The sequence below is a fragment of the Rhinolophus ferrumequinum genome, chromosome 24, assembly GCF_004115265.2.
Source record: "Rhinolophus ferrumequinum isolate MPI-CBG mRhiFer1 chromosome 24, mRhiFer1_v1.p, whole genome shotgun sequence".
Lineage (NCBI taxonomy): Eukaryota > Metazoa > Chordata > Mammalia > Chiroptera > Rhinolophidae > Rhinolophus > Rhinolophus ferrumequinum.
Window position 1 is genome coordinate 41325333 of NC_046307.1, and position 19202 is coordinate 41344534.

Genomic DNA, 19202 nt, shown 5'->3' on the forward strand with positions numbered 1-19202 from the left:
CCTCAATTCCATTTTCAGTCCTTGCCGCAGGACAGGTGAACTGAACCACCCCAACAGTGCTCTCTTTCATCAACTCAGGCCTGTGTAGCTTACATGCTTCCCAGGAATAGTTAAAAACTTTTCAAATACGGCGTTCCATCAAATCTAAAACAGATCATTATTTTAAGTACATCTAAAGAAGAAGAAAAACAGTGCCAGTTAAATTAGAACATACTATTGATCCTAATTTCTGAGATGTAATAACACAACATTGACATCTGTGAAATTATGAAGAATTTACATGCCTACATTATTGCAGAGGTAGTTTAGGACCACTTACTTGTACCAGCCTTTTATGTGCAGGCTCTCCACAAGATAAAAAGAATGTGGTAAACCATTTAAGCTTTTCAAATATTTTACTTAATATGCATTATGTGTATTTAAGGTATAATGCTGACACACTAGTGTGGGAAACCTTTGTAGATAACATTTCAACAAATATACTATGAATATATAGCTCCTACCCACAACTGTACAAACTACCAGACTTTTAATTCCTGTTATGTAGCATACTCACAGTCATCTAGAAGAACAGGGAGAAGAGCTGAGCAACGAAACAGGCGTCACGAGTGATTGAAATACATGAAAAATACAGCATTTCATCTCAGTAAGGGTAAATTAATTATTCAAATATAGACTATCAGGCTAATCACTGGGAAGCAAACAAAAGTAGGTCCTTACCTTACACCGTATGTGTCAACTAACATTGTAACAACAATCCATGAATTAACACAAATTAACCTAAACAAAATCTAAGTCATGCATTATAAAAAGGAAGTATATCTGATATTGTATCAGGTTCCAAAGGTCCTCAGGTCAATGATGTAACAATTTAAGGAAATGTACACATTTGTTTCTAAAGCTGAAACTACTTACATCAAAATTTACAGAAAATAAATCTCTGTATCAACACATCAAAATAAGTGATTTACCTCCAGTCCACGTCTCAATTGTGTAACTCCTACAAAAGTGTAACTCTGTATCTTCAGTTACCACTAACAGAGCAGCAACCTGTCAACAGACTTAAAAATAAATGTAGTCTTTCCCAAAAGAAACAGTCCAGAGGTGGAGTGGCTCCTCGGCTGGTAGTTCAGAAGCTCAACAACATCGTCCAGGTCCTTCCAGTCTGTCTGCTCTGCCATGCTTAAATTCTCCTTCATTGTTGAAAGAGATAACCAGGCATCACATACGGAGAAGGAAATGTTCAACACAAGATTCCACTTCACCCTGCAGGATTCCTTGAATGTTGAGGAAAACTTTTCCAGAAACAAACTATCAGATACCTCTTTTATGTGTTTATAATTGGGTTCTATGACTACTCTTGCTGGTAGTGAGAAAGGGATGATCATTTTGGTTGAAACTAATCAGGATTTACCCCCGTTTCATGAGAAATGGATACCCAAACTCTGCCAGCAAACACTAAAGATTGAGTAACTAGGGTGGTGATTCAATAATGTCTCCACAAGCCGTATGAATGTGTTCTCAGTTCATTCAGGAACAGGGAGGAGCAGAGAGCAATGTTTAAAAACATTATTGTATCAGATAAAAATACAGATAATTTCCAAGCGACATAATATGTATGCTCTGCACACTTACGTAGACCTCCAAATGAAAAACAGATGGAAACAATAGATTAAAATTGGAATATTTTAAGTACATTTTTAAACTGTATACAGTTCAGCTCAATGAGCATTAGATGTTTCTCACTACTGGAGACTTCTGGCATTGACAATTTAAAACTACCTATGCAGTCTCTTACCTATCTGATGCATACATGTCTATCTCTTGCTGACTCAAAGTTAAAAACATAAAAAAACATTGGCTTATTTATGGAATATTTAGTTCATTAACAATGATCAAATACATTTATGAGTGCCAGGGAAGAGCACAAGAAGGAGAATACTTTATACCTACCAAATATTAGTTCAATAGCAATGCATATTAAGATAGTAACATGGTGGTGCTATTTAAAATAGCACTATATGACTTACAAATTATTCTACTAAGGATACAGCACCTTTTCAAACATGACTCAGAATAAGCATACAATTTGTGTACTGTAGCATCCTAGAAAGCAAGGAAACAGAAAGTCCTGTACTCTCAGGAACCACTTACAGAAGTTTAATGTGGCTCGGTTGCTGTCTTGATTAGCTATCTGATGATTTTACAGGTTCTATTTACACAAGGAGTACGTTTATTCACAACAGGTCTTTTGTTTTGTTTTACAAAAAGCTTGATATTATATCGGAAACATAACTTTTAGTATTAATTTCCAAAGGAGTATGTTTTCCTTAAAATAGCATTTCCCCTTGGTATGAATTCCCTGATATATAAAAATTTGAATCCATGGTAAAATGTATATACATTGTACAGGTTTATAAATTTTCCTCTTGTATAGTCTGGTATTGAGCAAGTCATGTGGTCTTGTTGCAATTGTGGTTTCCACCCTGTGAACTTTCAGATTACAAGTCTGACTAATGCAAAAAGGCTGGTCCACATTCCCCGGAAGGAGCTTCTTACGCATTATATTGAAAAGGTTCTCTGACATAAAATGAGGTCTGACTTCAGAGAAGCCTGCCTACATCAAGTACATTTATATTTCCTCTCCTGTGGATTCTCTGGTGGCTATTGAAGGCTGATTTGTGGTAGAATTTTTTCCCACATTCATTACATTCATAGGGTTTCTCTCCTGAATGAGTTCTGTAATGTACAGTGAGGTATGACATCCGAGAGAAGGCTTTTCCACATTCATTACATTCAAAGGGTTTCTCTCCTGAATGAATTCTATGATGTATAGTGAGATACGACATCTGAGAGAAGAATTTTCCACATTCATAACATTCATAAGCTTTCTCTCCTGTATGTGTTCTCTGATGTCTGTTAAGGGCTGAATTCTGGCAGAAGGTTTTCCCACATTCATTACATTCATAGGGTTTTTCTCCTGAATGAATTCTATGATGTATAGTGAGGTAAGACATCTGAGAGAAAAATTTTCCACATATATAACATTCATAGGGCTTCTCTCCTTTATGTATTCTCCGATGTCTACAAAGGGCTGAATTCTGGTAGAAGGTTTTCCCACATTCGTTACATTCATAGGGTTTCACTCCTGAATGAGTTCTATGATGTATAGTGAGGTACGACAACTGGGAGAATAATTTTCCACATTCATTACATTCATATGGTTTCTCTCCTGTGTGTACTCTCTGGTGTCTCATGAGGGCTGAATTCAGGTAAAAAGTTTTTCCACACTCGTTACATTCATAGGGTTTCTCTCCTGAATGAGTTCTGTAATGTACAGTGAGATACGATAACCGAGAGAAAAATTTCCCACATTCATTACATTCATAGGGTTTCTCTCCTGTGTGTGTCCTCTGATGTGTAGTGAGAGTAGACTTGCGGCAGAAGCATTTCCCACATTCATTACACTTGTAGAGTTTCACACCTGTATGAATTTTATGATGGTCATTAAGTGCTGACTTCTGGGAGAAGGTTTTTCCACAGTCATGACAAACATAGGGTCTCTCTCCTGAATGTGTTCTCTGGTGTTGTGTGAGGTGTGTCTTCTGGCAAAAGGATTTTCCACAATAACTACATTCATAGGGCTTCTCTCCTGAGTGAGTTCTCTGATGTTGAATGAGGTGTAACTTCTGATAGAAGGTTTTCCCACATTCATTACATTCATAGGGCTTCTCCCCTGTGTGTGTTCTCTGATGTACAGTGAGGGTTCCCTTCTGGCAGAAGGACTTCCCACACTGATTACATTCATAAGGTTTCTCTCCTGTATGAGTCCTCTGATGTATAATAAATTTTGACTTTTTACAGAAGGATTTCCCACATGCAGTGCATTCATAGGGCTTCATTTCCATATGGGATGTCTGGTGTACACTGAGGCTTGACATTTGGAGAAAGGCTATTTCAGATTCATTCCACTTATAGGGTTTCTCCTCCATGGGATTAACAAAAACTGTATCCTTTTGAAAGGCTTTCTGGCATTCAATATATTCAAAGGGTTTCTCCAAAATATGAATGTTCTGATAAATACTTCCTTCATTTAGATTATAAGCTTCCCTATTTTGATGAAACACATAAGGTTTGCCTTCCGGATGAGTTTTCTCCAGCTTCCTGTGGAGAAGTGATTTTCCACATGCACTACACTCATCAGGTTTCAGTCTTGCATAGCTTCCATCACTACTAATATATCCTGAAATGGACTTCAAACTCTTTTCACATGAGTCACATTTATAGGATATTTTTCTTGAAGGAACAGGGTTTGTTTCCACATTAAAAGTCTTACCAAGAACATTGCCTCTCTCTTCAATCAGGGTTTTGTTTTTGATGGATATACTTTGCCTTGAATATTTGTCTTCATTTTCCTGGACTCTTTCTATCACATTGACTTTCCAGACTTCTTCTAAAAAGAGGCAAAATAAACCAAATTTTGTACATCTTCCTACGTTACATATGGAATGAGGCATATACAAGCATTTCATTGCAGCGTAGATGCTAGCTTCATGGACAGATGAAAATAATTTCATGTGTACTTCTTTCCCTTATTCTTTGGTTTGGAAAAACCACCACACACATACATACACACACACACACACACACACACACACCCCAATTTCCAGTGGTGAGGAAAGCGGGAAGTAAACTGACAAAAACACAAGGACCTTTGATCTCTGCTACTTTATAAGATTTTGTTGAAAACTGGGTATAGAAGGTAAAATACAAACATGGAGCAATGATCAGAAGACAGGATGCTGGATGAATGACTCACAAAGTAGACATAAGAGGACTCACAGTACATGGGCAATTGCTAGGGCAGCAAGGAGTGTTGCTGGACAAGGAGGGTCGTAAGATATGTCCAAAGATGGATTAGTTTTGAAGGAGGAAGAGCAGCACTTTACACCATATCATTTCATATTAACATGGGAGACAGATTACAATGTAAGGCACCACCTTTTACTAAGATTTTTGTGGTAACATTTTGACTAGTCTAGATCCTTCCAAACTATTCTGCCTTTTTTTTCAGATTCCACACAATCGTGCCAAATAAACTGACACCTAAATCTCCTCATGTTTAGAGTAACCGTCCTGTAACCAGAGCTCTAACTTTAATTCTGTTGCACTTAGAATGAGAATCCCAGGAACAAGTATGTCCAACAGGAAGTGCAAAATAGACCCCAGAGCACGTCATCCTTTCAAGTTTTAGATTTCTTAAATATTTTAATGCTGTTGTGATTTAAACTGAGCTCATTCTGACCATGAAACTCTATTTGTTCCTAGTTGGATAACACAGCATGAACTCTGGCTAGATGACCCAGGGCAAGTCACTTAGCTGTGCTCAGACTCAGGACCATACACCGGTAACGTGAGATAATGGCACCAACTTCATGGGTTGATTGTGGGATTACCCAAGTTCATAAATATAATGCACTCAGGACAGCATTTGGCACAAAATACATGCCCAATAAGTTTAGCAATTATTTTTCCCATTTTCAATCGCCTGACAATTTCCTTAAACTTGTCTTGTCTGTGACATAGACACAGTACTGTTACTTAATTCTTAATGTTAACAGCATTTCCCAACCTGAGTTTCACGAGTGTACAAACGTTAAAAATCAGATTCTTCAAACTGCTCCTAAAACCATAACCTTTATTTTTACTTTCTTACAATTTTTAGATGAACTTGACTATTGTAGTTGCTATCATCCACATCAGATGAAACCATATCAACCTTGTCCTCCAAAACCTACAACTTACCTGAGTCCACTCTCAAAATACCACAACAGGTAAAATGGGGGGTTGGGAGAATCTGATAAGGAATGCTTTCACCACCTGGATTTACAATGTGAATCCAAACTAGGAGTACACTAATCTACTTAAATAATTCCTGCTCCAGGAAAATCAACCTATTTGTTTGACAAAGAGTCGTAAGATATACCCAGGTAGAAACTGGTTTTGGAGAAGGTGGATCAGCAGTCTACACCATATCACTTCATATAAAGTTGGGAGAGACAGGTTACAATCTAAGGCATTCTCTGTCGGCTTACACTAAGATTACGGTGCTACCAACAGTGCCCAGCTCACCTGCAGCCACAATCTCTGCTCCTGTTGTTTCACTTAGTTTGCTTGACTTCCAGCTTTGACCTACTCAAAACCTATCTTTCGGGGGATGTCCAGACTTTAAAAAAACATTTTCCAAATCCTTTCTCAGTTCCATTTTCTCTTAAAGTTAAAAATACTTGCCACACAATAATTTTAGCACAGAGTGACTCAACCCTTGCATTGAACGTTAACTATCCATGTGAATGCTGGGTTTAAATTACTCCGTGCAGCTGTCCTCCGTTTTTAACCAAAACCTCTTTTGGAAAATATGACTCTACTTCCTATTTCCTTTGAATCCCTAATAGAAATCAGAGAAGTTGTTCTTACTCTGAATCACATGGGTACCTTTCAAGTACCTGCAGAATATATGGAAATGTGACTGAGGGACACATATTTTGAAATTACCTGTAAATTATTTCTGAATGGATAGACAAGAAAGTTCTGTCACCTGTCTGGCTCTTCAGATAGTCAAAAAAAGAAATATGTGCTATACGTTACATACTATGGCGAGGGAGGACATACTCTTTTCTTTATAGGGTTATAATTCAGGGGGGGAAAGAAGCTCAAGAAAAAAATAACATACTATCAAATAACAGATTCCTTGATTGACCTAATTTTTTTTTTAACGTATCACCATGAGGTGGAGTCACAGTTGAGAGAAGGACTGGAGTAATGATAAGAGTTAGAAGGAAAAACTTCAAGGAGGGAAGGGTTTGAAAATTTGAGCTCAGACTTAAGCAATGTCTTATCTGACCAAATAAAGTGCTTCCCACTGAAACGTAAAGTTATAGGGACAATAAATCACATGAACAGAATGCATTTCTGGATCAAATGAAGTTTAGCAAGAGTTTTGGCAAACTGCAGAAAATCAATTTCTACAGGTCCTACAGGGCTGATATTGTGGTGACTCTTAAAGGATAAGGAATTGAAGTTCCCTTTAGGAGGAAACAGGGGTCACTGCAGGCTCATCACATGAAACTGGGAACTTCAGGTGAGCCATCTGCATCCATTACAACCAAGGGCTGCGTACCGCCCCCACAGGGAGCACCAGAGAACGGGTAGACAATGCGCATAGGGCACACACACAAACTGAAGCACGTGAGACAGGAGGAGCCCTTTACAGATCAAGCCACTGAAGGGAGATGCAGATCCTTCAGACACATTTCTGGAGGGTGTGGGAGGACAAATGAGTCACAGTTCCTCCCTGTACATCATATTTACTGAGCACCTGCTATGACAGGACGTTATTCAAGGCTTTGGGAGCAGAACAGTACATAAGACAGACAAGATGAAAATGAGTGTTCGGGGAAAGAGGGAGACCCAGTTCCTGGTGTCACTAAACTTAAGAAGGACTGGATCTCAGGAGGAGTGACCAGCACAAGTGCACACGACAACACAGGTGAACTGAAATGAGTGGCTTAGGCACAGAACAGGGGTTTGGAATCTGACTTCAACAGGAAGAGAAGTGAAACTGGGTATAGAAACATGTCAAGGCATTTCACAGTAAAGAAGAAGAAAGGAAGGTAGTAAGAACATAAGGGCTGCATAAGGTATTTTTTAACAACACACTTATGAATGCCTAAAAAAAGAATCTATAGCAATGGGTCACTGAAAATGCCATAAAAGAGAACAAGACCCAAAGTTTAAAAGAAAGAAGGAAGTGACTAGGTTTTGGTTCTGGGTTGGGTAAGCATGGAAAAGCTCTACAAACATAAGTTTTTGTGGAGAAGGAAGATGTCTTTGAGAGTGAGAATCAGGTAGCTAAAGCATACAAGTATCTCTCTCAAGTCACTTCTAAAGGTTTAGGACCATTAAAAGTTCCTGGGGAAAACACTGCAAGTTACCAGTCTCCTCACTGCCTCCACTGACACACCTGGGTAACTCTGAAGGAAGAATTCTCCTTCCACTATCCATGGCTCTTCTCCTTGCTCCAACTTGATGATAACTTCTGGTTTGATAATGTGACACCCTGTTAATAGAAATGAAAGAGAACTTGAGCCTGGCTGCTGGGCTTCCAGATCTCTGCCATCATAGGAAAGTGCTGCTTTACGAGCTACACAACAGAAGTGCCCATCTGAACGGTATCAAAATTAGAACCTTTCATTGGGAGGTAAAGACCAAAATACCCAGCCTGGTGCCCAAATTCCCATTTGTCCCATCAAATTCAAAGTTAAATTCAGTAAATTTGAGGGAAATCCCATATATCTTAGCAACTCAGGAAGCAAGCTCCCCTCACCCACGGAGACCAGATGGCTGTAGTTCTCCAGCATCACATCCCTGTAGGTTGTCTTCTGCTCAGGGTCCAGCTGCCGCCACTCCTCCTGGGTGAAGTCCACGGCCACATCGTGGAATGACACTGGCCCCTGTAATGACATCGTGATAGGAACTGGGTGACACGGAGAAGATGTACAGGGATAAGAGCTTACAGAGCTCACTGGTAAAGTCAACTATGAACATTGTATACATTTTTTTTTTATTATTGCGGAAGGGGAACAGGACTTTATTGGGGAACAGTGTGTACTTTCAGGACTTTTTTCCAAGTCAAGTTGTTGTGCTTTCAGTCTTAGTTGTGGAGGGCACAGCTCAGCTCCAGGTCCAGTTGCCGTTGCTAGTTGCAGGGGCACAGCCCACCATCCCTTGCGGGACTCGAGGAATTGAACTGACAACCTTGTGGTTGAGAGCCCACTGGCCCATTTGGGAATCGAACTGGCAGCCTCCGGAGTTAGGAGCACGGAGCTCCAACCACCTGAGCCACCGGGCCGGCCCTGCATTGTATACATTTTTAATGTTACAGATTCAGGAAGAAAGATAAATATGAGAAATACACAGAAAGCGTTCATTCAGAGTACACCAGTAAAAGAAGATGCTGCCTTCCACACGAGCCAGGAACAGTCTTGGTCTCGGGGACACTGAGACCAGCAGACTCAGGCCCTGCCCCCGAGGAGCACAGGCCTGAGGGGCACTCGTAGAAACAGGATGTACTTTGTTCCTTCATGTTGCTTCTCCTCTCGCTCCCCGGCCCCTCCTGCTCAGTCGCCTTGGCTGCCTCCTCTCCTCCAACTCATCCCAAGTGAGAGCCCTGGGGCTCAGTCCTCAGTCCGTGACTGTGCTGTCGGCACTCCCTGCTGTGATTCTGAGCCCATCTGGCCTCAGGGCTTTAATCTAACTATCATCTACCTATCAACATTTCCCAAATGTGGACCACCAGCCCAGACTTCTCTCCTAAATCCCACACACCTGTGTCCCAGATCTCAAAGTCCACGTGCCTGAAGTTCATCTGCTGTTCCTGCCCAAACCTGCTCCTCCTCCAGCTTACAGAAGGAGCCAACCTGCAATGTCTGCCACGACTACCAAGTGGCAAGTAGGCCACGTCCTGGAGTGACACTGGCCCCTGGAATGACACCATGATCGGAAGTAGGTGGACAACATACACCCTAACGTTGTGTTTCACTGCACGGCTTGCCTACAGCAAGTCTGAGCAGGGCCTGCCCCGGGCTGGCAATGACAATTCATGTCCGTCACACACTTGCTCTTCCAAACAGCATCACCATGAATATTCCAAACTGATGTCTCATTTGGTGACAGGTGTAGGTAGTTTGCCCAAGTTCAAGCTTATGCATAAAGGTGTCAGGGGGACATTGCATTGTTCATCCTCTGGCTTAAAACAAGAAGCTTTGGAGCATTTTAAACTTTTAAGAAAGTGGGTTTTGGAAAATCTGGATAACAAGTTAAGAAACCCATCAGAACTGTACATATTTAGATATTTTAGGTTGATTTTGAAAGACACGGGAACAACCCATGACAGTGTCTTGAAAGACCACTCAGTACAGTAACCGTCCAGAGATAGGTTTGTGATCAGAGAATCAGAACTGCTTACACACTGTCACACAAGCCAGAACACCGGGCGTGGGGGGGAGTGAGAATACTTCTGTGACCATCTCGACCCACGGCTTCCTCAGAGCCACGTTTCTCAGAGCATGCTGCTCACTCCCCTTTTGTGGGGGAGGAGGGCAGAACACGCTTTCCTCGCCGTTGAGAGTCCTTTCATGACTGCCCAAGACGGGAAGCACTGGAACTCCATTAGGGAAGACTGACAGAAAGAGTATTCCCCAGAGGACTGTAAATGACCAAGACCCAAGGGGACTTTTACGAATGGGCTCTGTGTGGCATGGCTGCTTCTGTGTCAGAGACCTGACATGCATCACTGGGAACCAAACGGCGAGGAACAGTGAGCCCCCTGGGGCCAAAGACCTCGGTCCAAGGATCCCCGACCCACAACAGAGTCTACTTCACATAAGGGAAAAGGAAAGACATTCTCGGACAGGCAGAGCCTCCACAGTCAGGAGTCAGTGCACCACTTACGTGGCCTGTCCACAGAAAGCAAATGACGCAGTACTCCAGAGCCAGTAAGGGGAAAACAGAACCAACAAAAATGAAGGAGACCCACCAGATCAGCAATTTCCTTCCACCTCATCAACACCATTAAAGAAGCTGCACCCCAGTTTTGGCTGAAGACAGTGCTCTTGAACTAGGAAGGAATCTTACCCATGCAAACTTGCTCATTTTGAGAAATTTAAAACATGCGAAGTATTCAGTTTCTAAAAATGAAAATAATCCTGGAAAATAAAGTAAAAAGACAAACTTGGAAGAAAATGTTTACTAACAAGACCCAAACTGGAAAAATTTATAAACCACTAAGACTGTAATTCAGTAAGAAAAACACAACAAAACATATTCTGATAGAAAGATCGGCAGTGGACATGCACAGCACTTCACATGAACACAGAAATGAGCCACTCTGCACAGGCTACAGACTGTATGTTTCCAACTATGACATTCAGGAAAGGGCAAAACTATACAGACAGTAAAAAGGTTACCAGGGGTTGGGGGTGGGGAGGAGGGAGGGACGAAGAGGTGGTGCCCAGGGGACTTTCGGGTACTGAAGCTATTCTGTATACACTGTAATGGTGGATACATGTCACTATACATTTGTTAAAGCCTAAACCATACAACACAGAGTGAACCCTGTGGACTTTAGATAATAATGTATGAAGATTGATCCTTCAACTGTAGCAATGTACCACACTAATATATTAGGTTGGTTCAAAAGTAATTGTGGTTTAAAAGGTTAAAATTGCAAAAATCGCAATTACTTTTGCACCAACCTAATAAGATGTTAACAACGGGAAACAGGGAGGGGTACATGGGGACTTTGTACTATCTGCTCTAAGTTTTCTGTAAACCTAAAACTGCTCTAAAAATAGTCTATGAATGAGAAAAAAAAAACACACAAAAACCGAAAGCCAGCACTGGTAACTACACAGATGGTGCCATCTCCACTTGCATGTCATGTTGACAGTTCACTTCAAAATACCTACAACCTAATTCTGGCCTTTTCTCAAACCTGCTTTTCCTGCAATCTTCTTCACCTCAGCGTAATGGCAACCTCATTTTTCTGGACACTCAGGGAGCCTCTAAAGTGCTTTCCACATGGAGACATCATGAATACTCAGTGTGGAAAATACACAGGAGCTAATGGAGGAAAGAAATAACAGCACAGAAAGGAAGTTTCCGTAACAGTCCAGGGATGAACAAGTAAGCTATTTTAATGGTAACAGGGATGGGGTGAAGGAGAAGGAATAAAAACCATGTAGAATGTAACGTTAACAAACCTGAATAATCAAATATGGTAAGAGAGGAAGGAGTTCCGAATGAATCCCATTTTTCTGGACATACGACAGGCTGGATGATGGAATAGTGTCCAATAGGGCAACAGAAGACACAGATGACAGTTTATAAATACTTACTTTTGGACCTATTGGCTCTACTAGCAGTTAAAAGCACAGAGGGTGAGGTCAGATGGGTGTAAGAGTCATGAGCCAAGGGTGCAAGAACAGCACATGCAGATGGCAGAAGAAAAGTCACGAGGACAGCAAAGAGAGATCTGTCACAGAAAGAAACCAACAGAGGAAACTGCACATGCACAAGGCAGCAGTTGTCCAAGGCTCAGACTGGCCAGTCTCCACCGGGTTTGTACGCTAGATCACAGTTGGCCTTTACCAGGTCAGGTTGAGGGAAGGAGTAGGGACATAACCAACACTGTAGGCTGCAGGATAAAACATGAATGGGAAATAAGGAGTCTCCCAGAGACGTCACCACATGGTCTGCTGTGCAACCCCAATAGACGACCGGGGTGGTATTTGGGGAGACTTATTTGAAGGGTGAGAGGGCTATTCCTCCAGAAGGTCCTCATTTTATCCCTGGATCAGCAGTAAACACGTATCTATGGGACAACAATGTGTTAGTCAGCAGGAAAGCTATGTGCCCTGAATGCACCCTGAGCAGTATGTCCTTGCGTACAGGAGCACAAGGCACCAATGGCAATGACGAGAGCTTGTCATTTAGGAAGGTTAGTCACTATTACAGCAAGATCGTCAACGAAATCTTTAAGACCCACGAGAACACAGCAAGTGTTTCAGCTGGTCAATGTAAGTCAAGTAATGGATGGTATTTGTCATTTTTTTGTAACGAACGTCAAGTACACGAGGCACACTTGTACTCTCCTTAAGCAGTGCCCAAGGATCATGTTATCTGCACGTACGAACGTGACAGGGATGCCTGGTGCCGACCTGCTGCTCTGGGTTGTGTCTGAGCACATCTGTTATCTGGTTCTACCTTCCTGTTTTAAAGTTTGAACTGTCTCCTCCTGAGGTGTATTACACAACAAACCAGGGAATAAATAAATACACTGAAAAACTCACCAGAGATTTATTCATTTTCTGCTGCTCTTGGGAAAAATGTGGAAGATTGAAAGTGGAGGCAGACCTGGAGATGGAAAACGCAAGCAACAAAGTTATGGGTGATCTGGCCTGCCAAGGAAGTACTCTCCTGTATAAGAACTTACCCAGAAAGTTACATTGAAGACACCTGTGGGAGACTGTTCCTTTAAACCTTCAGAAATGACTGGAAGAATGGTAAGGAGGGAGCACCCACCTGTACCTCTGTAATTCCCACATGAATCAGTGGATACATTTCTCATTAGTCAATGAACATCAAAGCCTCTTGAAATAATCCTCCATTATTAAAAAAATTTTGCTATACTCATCTACTTTCTTACAAACACTTTTAACCTATACCTAAGATCAGAAAATCCACAGGATGCTCTGAGTAAAGGGATATACTCAGGCATGGCTGAGTCTTTAAATTGTTTCTACAAACTGGAGTGTGCTACTCAAAAGGTTCTCTTAAGAAACTTACTTTGACTTAACGTTAATACAGTGGACACAACACTTGGCCTGGGAGTCTGAGTCCTGTTAGCCATCCCACCTACACACCTGGTAACCTTGGACAAGTCACCTCCCTTCTCCGGCCCAGTCTCATCCTCTGCCAAGCCAGGCTGCAGGGCATAACCCTTGCAGACCTAGCCTGCAATGCTGTGCGACTCCACGGGGCAGAACCAACAGGAATCTGCACACGCTTACACCAGGGGACAAAGGTCCTCATGGACCTTTACAGTCACGTTTGGAATCTGGGGACGACCAGAGGCAGAGGAAGGGGCGTTGGAGCGTGGGGGGGAGGAGGGGACACCACGCGTCCGCGGCGGAGGCTGCGACCCCCTCCTCCCCCAGGAAACCTAGAACTGTCACATCTCGGGGAAGCGCCCATTCCGGAGCAGCCTGCCCCTGCCCTCCCGCCCAGGCACTCACTCGGATCTCTGGGAAGCGTTCACACCCTCCCTGTCGCACCCTCTCGTGTCCTCGGCCCGGGGCGAGTTACCCCCAACCCTGCTCACCGCGGGTGGGAAGATCCAGAGCTGCCCCGAGGCCCGCAAACGCACGACCTACCCCGTCCGGACTCGCTGATCTGCCCCAAGGCCCCCGAGGCTGCAGGACGCGGGCTGCTCCTCCGGCGCTTCTCTCCCTGGGTCCCCGCCTCTCCGCCTCCCAAGGCCGCCGTTCCGAGAAGCCGGCTCTGGGCCTACCGGACAAACTCACCCAGGAGAACGTTCCTCCCGCGGGGGCCCTCACAGTTCCGCGCGCCTCTGCCACGCCGCCGCGATGCAGACGGGCCGGGTCCGGAGCCTGCCGCCCCCGCGCCGCCGCCCCGCCGCCGCTCGGCCCCTCGGGCCTGGCCCGCGAGCTCCGGGGTCGCGCTCGGGGGTCCCCGATCGAGCCTCCGGCCGCCTGAGCGAACACTGCCCGCACAGCCTCACGCCTGCTGGGTGCCGGCCCGGCCGGACAGCGCCGGCCCCGCAGACCCCGGGATCCTCGCCCGCTGGAGGCCAAAGCCTGGGAACCAGGACCAGCGGTGACCTGGGCACGGACAGGAAGCGACAGCAGCGCGGCGGCAGGGCGCGTGCGCGAACACGCACACAGGGCGAGGTGCACATGCGCGGGAGGACGCCGGAAGTCGGCCTGGCAGGGCCCACACGGGGTAGCGTGACAAATACCAGAACTCTATTTCCCATAAGTCTGCGCGCCGTCAAGTAGGGACGGTCTTAAGAGTCGCTACCTCATCTGGTAGTTACAGGCGGTGTGGTTCGAGGACTCCCCCGCTGGGACCCGGGACTCAAGTTGCCCATTTGTCTTTACTCCTGTTTGGGATAAAGGAAAGATGTCGCTTGTGTGACTGCGTTCTGGAAACCTTGCTCTGAGACCTTTCGGGTTAGAACCGAGATTTCCCTCGCAAGCAGAAGAGGAGAAGGGAGGGTTGTATCATGTTCACTTAACTGAAAAACCAGAAGTGTCACTAAAATACTAGGATAAATGCCCAGCCGTGACATAAAATAGTACTACTTACAGACACATGGTTTCTCCAAGGAAGGAAAAGAGAACAGAAATCAAAGCTTTTCTAGATTTCACAACAAATGCATAAAAATTGTAAAAACTAGAAAATGCAAACTGAAAACAAGAAAACAGAAAGATTGTGTTTATGTTAGGTTAAAATGTCATTTTTTAAAAATGGGATCATAAAGACAATTATTAACCCCTCTTTGTGGTTGTCATGCGGGGGACCCTGCTCGCTGCACCATGTGTCGTGCAGGGTGGCATGCGGGGTCTCAGCTCCCGCTCCCCACATAAGAACGCAGGACATGGTGAGGCCAAAAAGGAACACCCACGGAGCCATAGGTAGGGGAGTCAGACCACTATGTCTCACTGGCAGCTGGGTTGGAGACACAGGAAGCAGGAGCCACACTGTTCGCAACCCTCACTGCACCGCTTGGAGGCTCAGCCACCATCTTCTTGCTAGCCTCCATTTGCTTCTAGCGTAGCCACAGCAGTTATATTAGTGGCCAATGGCTCACTGGTTACAGCTGACGGCCAACTAGCCATAGCTGATGGCCATCCAATCACAGTTGATGGCCATTTACTACCTGAGCCAGCACCTTTCCATGTGAGGCCGAGAGCCTGGAAACTGTACTCCTGGCTCTGTCCCCACACTCCACTCCTACAGGGTCTCGCCTCACAATCTACGTGACAAGCATTTTCTGTGAGGGGCCCTGTGCGAAGAGCCTGGAGGTGAATGCAATATCCTGGACACAGCCAGGCTCTCTGGGCACAGCCAGGGTTTCTCAGGGAACCACCAGTCTTTCTGGGCACAGCCAGACTTCCTGGGCTTCTTAGGGTAGCACCAGTCTCCCTGGACACAGCCAGGGCCTCTCAGGGCACTGCCACTCTCTCTGGGCACTGCCAGACTTCCTGGACTCAGCCAGGGCTCTCAGGGCACTGCCACTCTCTCTGGGCACTGCCAGACTTCCTGGACTCAGCCAGGGCTCTCAGGGCACTGCCACTCTCTCTGGACACAGTCAGACTTCCTGGACTCAGCCAGGGCTCTCAGGGCACTGCCACTCTCTCTGGGCACTGCCAGACTTCCTGGGCTCAGCCAGGGCTCTCAGGGCACTGCCACTCTCTCTGGGCACTGCCAGACTTCCTGGACTCAGCCAGGGCTCTCAGGGCACTGCCACTCTCTCTGGACACAGTCAGACTTCCTGGACTTAGCCAGGGCTCTCAGGGCACTGCACTCTCTCTGGGCACCGTGCTGGATCAACAGCGACTCACAGGTGCTTACATATTCTCTATGGCTGCCGGTCAAGACACAAAAGCAAACATCCGCCAGTTCCACTACATGGTGGTACATTCCCAAGCAAACAGTCAAGCGGTCCATTAAATTAGGGATGGAAGGCAATTCCCCATAGTCCATAGTCATTCACCAGGGCTGTCCTGGGGGTGAGGGGCGACCTTGACCTCACCCTCAGCTCCCACGGAGGACTCAGCAAGTGTTTCCTCCTGGGACGACAAGTCCTGCATCCGGGCTGCCTCAGCAAGCACTTCCCAGCTCACAGGGCCACAACGACCTTCTTCGCTTTCTCTGGCCTATGCTGGTTGGGGAACCGTCACATCTTCCTACCCCTTCACGGGGGGTCAAGCTCTCCAGCAGCTGCTCCTCCTGGTCTTCCCGAGACTGAGTGTTCATACGCACAAACTGCTCCACTGCCCTTTGGAGAGCTTTGGCCGGCACCGTACCCTGCTCGCTGCGCCATGTGTCATGCAGGGTGGCATGCGGGGTCTCAGCTCCCGCTCCCCACATAAGAACGCAAGACATGGTGAGGCCAAAAAGGAACATCCACGGAGCCATAGGTAGGGGAGTCAGACCACTATGTCTCACTGGCAGCTGGGTTGGAGACACAGGAAGCAGGAGCCACACTGTTCGCAACCCTGACTGCACCGCTTGCAGGCTCAGCCACTAGCTTCTTGCTAGCCTCCATTTGCTTCTAGCGTAGCCACAGCAGTTATATTAGTGGCCAGTGGCTCACTGGCTACAGCTGACAGCCAACTAGCCACAGCTGATGGCCATCCAATCACAGCTGATGGCCGTCTACCTGAGACAGCACCTTTCCACGTGAGGCCGAGAGCCTGGAAACTGCACTCCTGGCTCTGTCCCCACAGTGGTGAAATACTACAACCGTGTTTTTGGCGAATTGTTTCTTAAAAGCTGTTAAAAAAATAAAATCTCCTGCCATTTCCACAAATGTAGAAAGAAACAGTTTTGGTTTTTGAATAACAAACCAGACTGTGGTGCCTCACAGGTGAAGCACTAAGGAGATTGCCAAGAGAGAAATGAACCTCATCTTTTCGTATAGCTCAGCAGGTACAATGACCAGAGACATTTATTTTGAGAGGTCAAAATAAACAGTAACTTGTCTCATGTGAAAGGACTTGTCAGCTGCATTTGCTATACATTCTTTCACAGTTCATTACAAATTCACCTCGTAATCTGGGTGGCCATCGTTGCTAGTTAATTGCCTTTATCCAAAGGAAAAGGGAAAGTTCTCATTTCTCTATGACAAGCAGGTAGTTCCAGCTCAGAGAAAGATGCCTAGTGCCTAGTCTAAACTCCCCTGGTGACAGAAATAGGGACATTAACTTACTTTAGGTTTCCATTTCAAAGTGATAGCTCTCTGGCCCCTTAAAAAAAAAAGTCCTGGACTGTTGGCAAGAGACTTCTTTAGCTTTTAAAAAGATTTACATACATATGAAAACGACAGAGGAAGTATTTCTATTCCAAGTTTTCTTGAGGATATCCTCTTAAAAAGGAAATAATTCATCCAAATGACTGGGCAGATAATGCATTCCTGATTTCCCCGACTGAGATGCAGCGTTAAAGGAATCCTGCTACAAACTGCTGCTCCAGAGTTGCCCTTGGAAGTGGCTGTGTAACCAAGAATGGTCTTCCCATCTCTTGCTGCTATTAAGCATGGCCTGTGCCTGAATTCTCACCCATGAAGTGCTGAAATGTGAGTGGCAGTGACTACAACTCAGGGCCTGAGCCAGGAAAACTCCAGTGCCCATTTCTCTATGTTCTTTCCATGTTCACCAGGTGAAGGATGGAAGCTGCACTGAGCACCTTGGAAGCCTGACAGTGAACATGAGCAGAGCGCCCATCAGCCTGAGTCCCAGGCGTCCAGCTACCACCTCATCCATGTGCACTGACCAGCACTCAGCAGAAGACTGGGGTGCCCTCTGTGCCCTCTCTGCCCTGCAAACCTCAGATGCTGTGCCCCACTCAACACCCAACTCTGTCCCTTCAGCTCAGAGACAGGCTGGGCTCCCCCAGCCGCCCCTCCCCTCCCCCTGTACCGTGGCCTGGACTCTCTCTGCTCACCTCTCTCTGAATGGCTGAAAAGTGTCGTTTCATGTATTTCTCCCTTTTGAAAAAGTTCTTTAAGCGGGGGGCAGGGGAGTGGTAAATCTGGACTCTGTGATTCCATCTTGGCCAGAAGCAGCAGTCCCACCTTTCCCTGCAGCTTCATTGAGCTCTCTTCATGTTTCGGTATTTAGAATAGAAAGCTTTCTCTTTTTGTATTTGTAAAAAATACAAATATTTCCCCTAATTTGTCATATTTTTCACTTAATTTATTTTCTATCATCTAGGCATTTTTTATTTTTTGTGTTCAAATATTTCACTTTCTCTTCACACTTTTCGTCTGTTTTGACATTCTCCTTGAAGATGCCTTTCCCACCCTTAATTTTCTAATTAGTTGCCTGTATTTTTTCCTGTTTATTTTTTTCTCTTTAATGCATCAACTTTATTCCGCTAACTGGCACCCATCTTCAAGATTTGTAAATCAGTGTCCTCAAACGCAAAGTTGCTTCCGAACAGTTGACCGTGCACAGCGACGGGACACCTGTCCTCATACTGCAGTGTCTTCCCCACCAGCGGAAACTCCTGGGACAGCCTGGGCGTGGGAGCTGGGAGGAACTGCAGGCTGTGCACATGGCCTCTGAAACCTTGTCCAACTCTGAAAGTCAATGACTGCAAACCACTCAGACCCTGCACCTCAGATGAACTGATTTTTTAAAATTTCAGCTTTACTGAGGTATAATTAACATATAAAACTGTAAGACATTTAAAGGGTATTTGGTGGTGATTTGATATATGTGTATAGTGTAAAGGGATTCTCCCCATCTAATTCATTAACATACCCATCACCTCACATATTTACCGTGTTGGGGGGGAGGAGGGGAGAACACTGAAGTTCTCTCTTAGCAAAT

General features: G+C 45.0%; 1 protein-coding gene across 1 annotated transcript; it reads right to left on the reverse strand.

The window, feature by feature from the left end:
• Nucleotides 1-512: 512 nt before the first annotated feature.
• On the reverse strand, nt 513-14281 carry ZNF12 (zinc finger protein 12). Its single transcript, XM_033095666.1, has 5 exons — nt 14145-14281; nt 12912-12975; nt 8387-8513; nt 8024-8119; nt 513-4453 (listed from the first exon to the last, which is right to left on the reverse strand). Exons 2-5 carry the CDS (start codon nt 12924-12926, stop codon nt 2604-2606), a joined length of 2088 nt encoding a protein of 695 aa, XP_032951557.1. The 5' UTR covers nt 12927-12975; nt 14145-14281; the 3' UTR covers nt 513-2603.
• Between the last annotated feature and the right edge of the window lie 4921 nt (nt 14282-19202).

What these genes read in the sequence shown, in the direction of transcription:
- ZNF12 (XM_033095666.1), bottom strand. An exon ending in CAGCCATCTGGTCTCCGTGG is followed by an intron (nt 8,120 to 8,386) that starts GTGAGGGGAGCT and finishes TTCTATTAACAG; the next exon opens with GGTGTCACATTATCAAACCA. An exon ending in CTTCCTTCAGAGTTACCCAG is followed by an intron (nt 4,454 to 8,023) that starts GTGTGTCAGTGG and finishes GCCTCTTTTTAG; the next exon opens with AAGAAGTCTGGAAAGTCAAT.